The sequence below is a fragment of the Orycteropus afer genome, unplaced genomic scaffold (genome assembly GCF_000298275.1).
Source record: "Orycteropus afer afer isolate SDZICR_OR568_19922 unplaced genomic scaffold, OryAfe1.0 scaffold00490, whole genome shotgun sequence".
In the NCBI taxonomy this organism is placed as follows: Eukaryota; Metazoa; Chordata; class Mammalia; order Tubulidentata; family Orycteropodidae; genus Orycteropus; species Orycteropus afer.
The window spans coordinates 1,043,235-1,052,433 of record NW_006922077.1 but is presented as its reverse complement, the minus strand read 5'-3'; the positions used below and the strand labels follow the sequence as shown (position 1 = coordinate 1,052,433).

The 9,199-nt window shown below is 46.6% G+C and overlaps 1 protein-coding gene across 1 annotated transcript in view; it reads left to right on the top strand.

The window, feature by feature from the left end:
- The window catches only part of SMARCC2 (SWI/SNF related, matrix associated, actin dependent regulator of chromatin subfamily c member 2), a 19,377-nt gene that overhangs the window by 906 nt on the left and 9,272 nt on the right, over positions 1-9,199 (top strand). The window contains exons 2-16 of the mRNA XM_042782859.1: positions 97-246; positions 1,890-2,009; positions 2,598-2,683; positions 3,136-3,217; positions 3,319-3,411; positions 4,025-4,094; positions 4,345-4,414; positions 5,217-5,292; positions 5,427-5,558; positions 5,665-5,780; positions 6,152-6,276; positions 7,502-7,561; positions 7,703-7,740; positions 8,002-8,132; positions 8,438-8,509. Coding sequence (XP_042638793.1) covers positions 97-246; positions 1,890-2,009; positions 2,598-2,683; positions 3,136-3,217; positions 3,319-3,411; positions 4,025-4,094; positions 4,345-4,414; positions 5,217-5,292; positions 5,427-5,558; positions 5,665-5,780; positions 6,152-6,276; positions 7,502-7,561; positions 7,703-7,740; positions 8,002-8,132; positions 8,438-8,509 — 1,421 coding nt within the window. The remainder of the gene's footprint in view (positions 1-96; positions 247-1,889; positions 2,010-2,597; positions 2,684-3,135; positions 3,218-3,318; positions 3,412-4,024; positions 4,095-4,344; positions 4,415-5,216; positions 5,293-5,426; positions 5,559-5,664; positions 5,781-6,151; positions 6,277-7,501; positions 7,562-7,702; positions 7,741-8,001; positions 8,133-8,437; positions 8,510-9,199) is intronic.

The following is a 9,199-nucleotide window of genomic DNA, read 5'->3' as shown; positions in this document are numbered from 1 at the left end:
CCCGGCGCCCCTCCCCCCAGCCCATTTTACCCCCACCCCCAGCCTCCGATCTCAGCCCCAGCGCCCTCTGCCCCTTGTGTTTCTCTACTGCCCCAGCGGGCCCCGGTGCCAGCAGACCACCCACTCCTAAGCCGTCGCCTTCCTGGCTTTTCCGGGAGAGACGACCGGGGGGGTGGACAGGGCACAGAGTGGGCGCCCCCCGAACGTGCCCGCCACAGTGCCCGCCAGAGCTCCCAACGGAGCCAGGTACCAGCAGGGCTGAGGCCTCCCTGGTGCTTTTTTGTGTGTTCAGACGGAGATGATGAAAGCAGCAGGGTGAACAGCCACAGAGCAGGCCCCTGGCTGCTCATCAGCCTGAGAAAGGCCCCTATCCCCGGATCACCTGTCTCCACCGCGCATCCCCTCCACCTCTACCTTAGGAGCATCAAAACCTCTTTGGGAGCCAGGGTATAGGAGTTTCTAGGCAGCGGCCTTTTAAACCATTTCTCAGTTCACAACGAAGGCACTCTGCAACCAAAGCTGGCATTGCCTTGAGTATGGGGTTCAGAAGCTAGGACAAGCCTTATAGCTAGTCTCCCACCATTAACCCCATAAGTGAAGATAAGGTAGCAAACAAAGGGTTCATGAAGGCTTACCTGTCTTGGTAGTAAACCTTTCCTGGTGTGTTCTTTGTTTTTAGGCCTGGTAAACAGAACATCTACATGTAGGGTTTTTATCTGGAAATAATCTCTGCCTCTCTTCCTTCTCTCTACTCCCAATTAGGGGCTCTTTTTCTGGCTCTCTTTCAACTCTCCAGTCCTTCCTGCCCAGCCTTGCAGCCTGTCAGAAGTGTGATGGGTAGACTCCCCCTCTCATCCTGGCCATGATGGGTCTCTCTGAGCATCAGAATCCTGACAAACAGCTGCAGGGTCTGGGGCTTGTCTGCACCTCAGCGTGAGGCTCTGGTTCCCAGACTTCTACCTTTGACCTTTTGAAAGGGAGATCAAGCTAGAGGCTTAGTCTGTGGTCCTGTTGGGATTGACAGCTGTGATCGGTTCAGCTTTCATGCTCTTAGCTCTTTGTCATGTACCTTTTCCTTTGCTGATCTCTTTACACATCCTACTGAGAGGGGCTCTCTGTGCTTAGGGTTGAGGAAACAAGGGTCAAAGGTAAAGAGAAAGTTAGCATCTGGCTGGGCTTTAACTAAAACAGAAGGCTAGGATGCTAGATAGCATAATATGGGAATGTTTAAGTAGGCCCAGGTTGCTTGTGTCAGCTGTAGTTTCCTCAGAAAGGAAAGATACTGTCTCACTGTCTCCACCAGGCAGGTGCTAGTCCTTCCCATCAAGGAGGGCCTACACCGAGCCTCGAAGACATTTGTCCAGTTCCTAGCAGAAGCAAAATGTGCAAACTCTTTCTCAGTCTGCTTGCCCTACATTTCCTTGTGTTTTTCTTCTTAGGCTACATTACAGGGGGCATCTTGACTTTCCACAAAGTTCTTCCAAGAAATATGCTGTGGTCTTGTTTAGTGAGCCCTGCAGGTGTTGCTCCCATGGCCTGAACTGCATATCCATAAACCTCTAGTATTTTATAACCCTCCATGTTGTTGGCTAGAGATCAGGTGCCAGATAACAGGGTCCTGCGACTCATATTTCAGGTAGGATGCTTCCTTCGTCCCCAGCATCCAACACTGGCAACCTAGTCTGGTGGCAGCAGAATTGTAGCTTCCTTGTTAGGGGTGTCTAGGACCTCCCTTCTGCCGTTTTCTTTACAGAGATTAGGTATTGGGTGACAGAAGCACTATTTTGTCTGCAGTTAGATGCTTCCAGAGCACCTGTGGAAGAAATATGGGAGATGGTGGACAATTTATTTAAGGTCTATTTTTCTTTCCTTTCCCTCTGTTTCCCCAGTATATACAAGCTGAACCACCCACCAACAAGTCCCTGTCTAGCCTGGTTGTACAGTTGCTACAATTTCAGGAAGAAGTTTTTGGCAAACATGTCAGCAATGCACCACTCACTAAACTGCCGGTGAGTGCAAAACCAAGGGGGCAAATCCTCCAAACTGGAGAGGGAGTTGTATTTTTTGTATCTTTGTAAATTCCATAATTTTTTGAGATCTGAGTAATTTACTACCATACCTGCACCTGGTCAGGGTATTACTGGCTTGACATAGTCCCCAAGTTACCATTCCCCTTGTCTTAGTAATACCTTGGGCAACAGGTTATCTCAGAGCATCTGGGCTCAGTCATTTCATTTGTACAGGCTGGTGTTCAAATCCTGGCTCTGCCTCTTGATGGCTCTGTGGTCTTGGGCAAGTCATTTAACCTTTCTGAGTCTTGGTTCCTTCATCTCCAGTTGAGAATAATAATAATAGGTACCTTGTAGGGTTTCCATAACGATAAATGAGGTAACCTAGTAAAGCACTTGGCACAAGGTGATGCCTTGTGAATATTGATTTCTTTCCCTTCCCTCTTCCAAGCTACATGATACAATGGCTAAAGAATTCAAGCTTTGAGAAGCAGATCAGTCCAGCATGGGGTTTGATGAGAGAATTGTTAGGTGACGAGAATTTAGGATGTAACTCTCATGCACTTCTTCCCTATCTCAATTTTATAGATCAAATGTTTCCTAGATTTCAAAGCAGGAGGTTCCCTGTGCCACATACTTGCAGCTGCCTACAAATTCAAGAGTGACCAGGGATGGTGAGATGCCTTCTGTATGCTTCTTACATCTAGTTTAGGGGGAATCCACCTTTATGCTTCTCTGGGGCCTTTTGGGGTTGGGAAGGTATAGATAGAAATTCCTGTGAGTCTCTTACTTTGTTAGATCAGTAGGCCCGACTTACGAGGTCAGAAAAAAATGGCTGGGAATCAGAGCCAAAGTAGTCTCCCAAGAGTGAGTGACTATGTGTCTGTGTATCGGTGTGTGTACTGTAGAGGGAAAGGAACTCTTACGTTGGCATCTCGAGCTTTCCTTTGTCCTTTTGGACAAAGTACAGGGTATGCAAGGAGTTGAAGTCAGTGAACCCCAGGTCCCAAGTGATATTGGCAAAAGCAAGATCACCTCCCTGTCTCCCATGTAAAGAAGTCATATACTCTAGCGTCATCCCCAGACCTGAGCTATACCACTCACTAGATTATTGCCTCTTTGCAAGGCGGCGTTACGATTTCCAGAATCCATCACGCATGGACCGCAACGTGGAAATGTTCATGACCATTGAGAAGTCCTTGGTGCAGGTAATAGTCAAGAGCATCCCACATCGATCTCCCTTCCTTCCATGAGAATCCAAAACACCCTTTCCCCACAATCTCATCCCATCTGTTTCTCCTTCCCACAGAATAACTGCCTAGCTCGACCTAACATTTTTCTGTGCCCAGAAATTGAGCCAAAACTACTAGGGAAATTAAAGGACATTATCAAGAGACACCAGGTGAGTGGGTGGGTCAGAGGGGTTCCATATACTCTGTGACCCTTCTCCTGATGTCTTCTATACTAAGAAGCAGCCCTGAAGTACCATGTTTCTTACTGCAGGGGTGGCTCTACCTACTTGGAGAAAGAATAGAGTTAAAGCTTTGAGCCTTTCTTTCCCCATCTGTTTCTCCCATTTCCCAGTTTTGACAGGTTTGGATCACTTGCTAGAGATTGCATTGGCCTGGGGAAGAAAGCATCCACTTCCACTGAGCTAACGGGCTCCAGAGAAATTAAATCCTTGCTCTTTGGAGCTTTCTAATAACGAACAGATGTCCTGGACAGGAACATACAGCCCACTGTAAATTTCCCTTGTGTAGATTATCTGTTCAGAGGAAAATCTAGCCATTTTAGAATTTTTTTTACTTTTCCCCATTATTAGTGCAATCCAATCCAGCCGTTTCTGTCTGCCTCTCAAGTAGTGTGCACTTAGAGAATGCAAACTATCTTTAATACCATCCTAAGCAAAATATGATTAGGAAGTCAGGTCTGTGGTTAAATCTTATTTTGGTTTATTTACACCATGAGTAATTCAGAGGGAACCATGTTTACATGTTTCTCTGTGTGCCATTTAGGGAACAGTCACTGAGGATAAGAACAATGCCTCTCATGTTGTGTATCCTGTCCCAGGGAACCTAGAAGAAGGTGAGACCTGGGTTGTCATGGCCACTGCAGTGGTTTGATGGCTTGGACTGGAGGTAGAGGACAGCTCAGATCACCATACGGACTCTGGGCTCCTCTCTCCTTTGAACTCTGAATCTTCTACCCTCACAAGTTCCTCCTACTCTTGCCAGGTCCCCTGGTAAAATAGGGGAGTGCTTAGGTCTTTTGTTCAGTGGTACTTTTTGTGCACCCCTTTAGCTTATACCTCTCCCCTCTCTGTCTCTGTCCCCAGAGGAATGGGTACGACCAGTCATGAAGAGAGATAAGCAGGTTCTTCTGCACTGGGGCTACTATCCTGACAGGTGAGCATGGGTGCCTGAAGCAGGTTTAAGTACAAGGGCCCAACCCGGAAGACCCAGATCATTTAACAAAACAAGAAGGGGCTCCTTCAGGGTAATTTTCAGGCCCTTAATTTGTTCTCTCTCTGCCCGTTATGTGAACCCTCTGTCCTGGGGGAGATTTAGATCTAGTGCACTTGGCAAAGGTTAGGAGAAACAATCTAAATGTCTAATAGTGGGAAAACTTTTCAGTGGACTAGTATGCAGCCTGTAAAATGGCATTTATGAAATAACATGGGCAACTCGTAGCGTATTAAGTGCAAAAAGTAGAATGTAAAATGACATCTCATGATTACAATCATGTAAAAACAAAATTGCTCAAAAAATTACTAGGAAAAAAATATTAAATGTCAAGAGTAGTTGTGTTAGTACACTGAGCTTTGGTTAAGGGTGATGGAAAAATTCAGGAACAGTTAAGGGTGATGGTCAAACAACACAATACACTGAACATACTTGTGAAGATTGTTGAAACGACAAACGTTTTGTTGCCTATATATGTACCACAATAAAATAAGAAAAGACAGAAAGAGTAGTAGGGTGATGGGATGAGAGATCGTTCTTTTCTATCTCTATTTTTGAAATTTTTGTTATATGCTTTTATTACAATATAATGAAAAGAATCCCAGTATTAGTTGGGGAAAATCATACCAAAATACAGCCCAGCAAACCAATACTTTCCATAACTGGAAAAGGTAAAAGAGCTGCACTTTACTCTTCCACAACTGCATGCCCTTGATGCTACTTCATGCTCTGTTTCCCATGGCAGTTACGACACGTGGATCCCAGCCAGCGAGATCGAAGCTTCTGTGGAGGATGCGCCAACTCCTGAGAAACCTAGGAAGGTGAGCTTTCCTTGTCCCCATACCCCAGAAGTATGCCAGCACCAACCTTGCTTCGGAGGTGAGGCAGAGGCTCCTGTGCCCTTGGCCTGTGGCTTCCAGGCTCCTCTCCAGCACTGTCCACCTCTGTACTTCAGGTTCATGCAAAGTGGATCCTGGACACAGACACTTTCAATGAGTGGATGAATGAGGAGGACTATGAAGTAAATGACGACAAAAACCCTGTGTCTCGCCGAAAGAAGATTTCAGCCAAGACACTGACAGATGAGGTGAAAAATCCCTCTCCTTTCTTCCTCCAGCCCTTAGCATAAGTTTCAGGACAAATCTTCACTGGGGATTGTTGGCTGACATTTGCCCCGATTCTCTGGGCTGCAGGTAAATAGCCCAGATTCGGATCGACGGGACAAGAAGGGGGGGAACTATAAGAAGAGGAAGCGCTCCCCCTCTCCTTCACCTACCCCAGAAGCTAAGAAAAAAAATGCTAAGAAAGGGTATGCCAGCCTGTCACCTGCCTCCACCTTCACCCTCCTCCCCACACCAAGTTGAAGGGAGGAAGGCCAGATCCCTTCCCAGAACACCCAGCCCTGACATCAGGTATCCTGAGAGGGAGGGTGGAAGGCCTTTATTTGGGACCCAATTGTTAGTTCTGTCTCAGCCACTAGGAAATGCAGACAGAGGTTAATCTCCAAATGAAAAGCCTTTGCCACTTCCCATTACTTTGTAGATACTGGTTTCTGTTCATGCTCAGTCTCACCCTTGGGATTCTCTCTCTCATTTCTCCCCCCTTGAACCTCATCTTCCAGGGACTCCTTGTCCAAGAATGACTGGATGACTGGGTCCTCTTTCACTCTCTCCTCCCCAGCCCCTCAACACCTTATACCAAGTCAAAGCGTGGCCACAGGGAAGAGGAGCAAGAAGACCTGACAAAGGACATGGATGAGCCCTCACCGGTCCCCAATGTAGAAGAAGTGACATTGCCCAAAACAGGTACGGGCCAGGCCAGGCTTCTGAGACTACCCCTACTCTCTGTCTTCCTCTATCAAACCTCCTGGTCTGATTTCTTAGACCCAGCTCCAGATCTTGAGGCCCTTTCTCTTAAATTTAGTTGGTTATTGAAATTATTTTCATTACCATGAAATTCTCTAATCTCACATCCATATCTGAATTGAGGACTGTGCTTGCACCTGGCAATAGTTGTCTCTCAACTTGTTTTGATTTAGGCACCCTCATCAGTAAGATCTATTTGAGCACAAATGATACACACGGACTGTTGTGCCAGGTCCCTGGGTTGTGGAGATGGTTTGTACTTGACCACTAAACTAACGGTGGTTTGACCCCGCCCAGCAGCACAGCAGAAGGGAGAGCTGCCGATCTGCTTCTGTAAAGGTGACAGCCAAGAAAGCCCCATGGAGCAGCTCTGCTCTGTGACACATGGGGTCACCCTGAGTGGAACTGACTTAATGGCAACGGGCCTTTGGTACCATATCATTGCATTAGGGGCATTATAGAACATTTGCAGACAGAAAAATTTGAAGGATGAGATTAAAAAACAAATAAAAAGAGATGATACTCTTTTCCTGTATTCCAGTGGGTGATCTTTTGTATCCTATGTGAGCAGCACCCCACTTTGGAGGTGATTGGTTCTCAACTCTAGTTGACAATCTCTATACCATAGACTAGCCCCAAGTGCCCCAGGGCTGTGTGTCAGGGGCTGAGGACCTACTGAGAGGGAAGAGGTCTGGCCTTCTGCCCCTCATCAATCAGACCAGCTCCGCTGTCTGTCTGTATTTTCTCCTGAGCTCTCATGTATGAATTCATTTGAGAAAAGTGTTCTTCTGCTTAAAAAATGTTGAAGATCTAACTACTTCTGTACAGAATGAATTGGTCAGAGCCAGTCTCAGTTCATTGAGAGCTTACAGACACATAGATGGACATAAGGGCCTTTGAGACACAAGAATGATGTATGAATGTACATAGAGAAGTAAGATGCTTATAAGGAAAAAGTTCAGCAAATTTATGGTTAAGAGAAGAGGGGAAAGTAGCAAGTAAGTTTCAAGTCCTACAATGAATGTGACTGGAGGAAGTTACTACATTTTATTATCGGATGGATAAAGTTTTTGGAGGAAGTGGATTCTCCAGAGTTGTTAACAGCGAAGAGGTGAGGGCTCGATTCAGGCAGAATTTTTCTCATAAAGTGACTTTCTTCTGGCAGTCAACACAAAGAAGGACTCGGAGTCAGCCCCAGTCAAAGGAGGCACCATGACTGACCTGGGTAAGAGGGAGAACCTCTGGGGTGAGGAAGTCAGAGTCTAGAGCGAGGGCGGGCTTAGCTGCCTCCTTTCCCTGAGTCTGAGGGGACTTTTCAGTAGGATTCTCCCTCTTCTGCCTCACATTTGCCTTCTGTCTTTTTCAGATGAACAGGAGGATGAAAGCATGGAGAACACGGGCAAGGTGGAGCCAGTTTAGAGAGGCCCTACCTCTCTATGTGATTCTGATTTGTGATTATAAAGTTCCTTCAGCCCAGAATCTTCCATTGCTCAGACTTTTCCCAGACTAGACTCAAATCTCTGACTCTTTCAGAGCCCTGGGGCCCATACCTGTTCATTCCCTTTACCCATCTTCATGGTCCACATTCTTGGGGTGTGGAAGAAGCCAGGGGTGGCTGAGGGGAAGATGGGAATGCTGAGTGGCCAGTAGCCTCCATACTTATAGGATGAAGATGAGAACAGTACAGGGAACAAAGGGGAGCAGACCAAGAATCCAGACCTACACGAGGACAACGTGACTGAGCAGACCCACCACATCATCATCCCCAGCTACGCTGCCTGGTTTGACTACAATAGGTATTAATGCTCCACTTTCTCACAGAATCCTATTTCCTCAGCCTCCAGGGTCAACATGTTTCTCCCCTGACTCCATATAAATTTTATCTTCTTCAGCCACATAGACCAGGATGCCCTTCAGTTTTAGATGAGCCCGTCAACTCTTGTTAGTCTTACATCTCTGAGGGAAGTTCTCTCCAAGTATCTAGTCCCTTCCTGTAGTCTCTAGCTGGTTGCCCACCCAACCTTCCAGGCTTTTCTTCCCTTTGGAGCTCCCATCCCTCCACCAGTGCCTTCTGCTGAATCCATTCTGGCTTCTTTTGCAGCGTTCATGCCATTGAGCGGAGGGCTCTCCCTGAGTTCTTTAACGGCAAGAACAAGTCCAAGACTCCAGAGATGTAAGGAAATTTCAGATCATGATTCTTTTTCTTCCTCCTGTCCCATGCACTCTTCCTGATCCAGTAACATTCAGCTCAGTAAACATTTCTTGAGTTCCTTCTGTGACCCAGACACTGTACTGGAGCCAGATGCCATGCTAGCTTACAAAGACATGACTTTTGCCTTTAGGCAGCCCCAGCCCAGCGTGCCCTCTAGGATTTGCCCAGTGGTGATATTGACCATGGTCTTCTACACAAAACAAGTACCTACTCCAGTGCCTCAGAGCCTTTCAACCCGTAATTACTGATAATTGTCTAAAATGTGAATATCCCTAGCACAAGTAATAGTTTTGACTAAAGTGTAAATGACTGTTATCGGGCTGGTTCCTGAGAGTATGTTTTGATAGAAAAATAAATGGAGGAACTCTGAAGGCCCTAAGTCCCCAAACGAGGGGATGGAGAGGGCCCTCTGGGAAAGGAGTATTATAGAAAGTCCAGGCTTGAGGCTCAAAAGCCTTTATCTTCTTCAAAATTTTGCCTCAGGCCGAACATGCTTGACTTTGGATAGGATTTGGCAGTCTTCTATGGTTGTTGTTAAGTGCCATCGAGTCGGACCCGACTTATAGCGACCCTTCCTTGGGTTTCCGAGGCAGTATCACTACAGAAGTAGATTGCCCCATCTTCCTTCTGAGGAGTAGCTGGTGGGTTTGA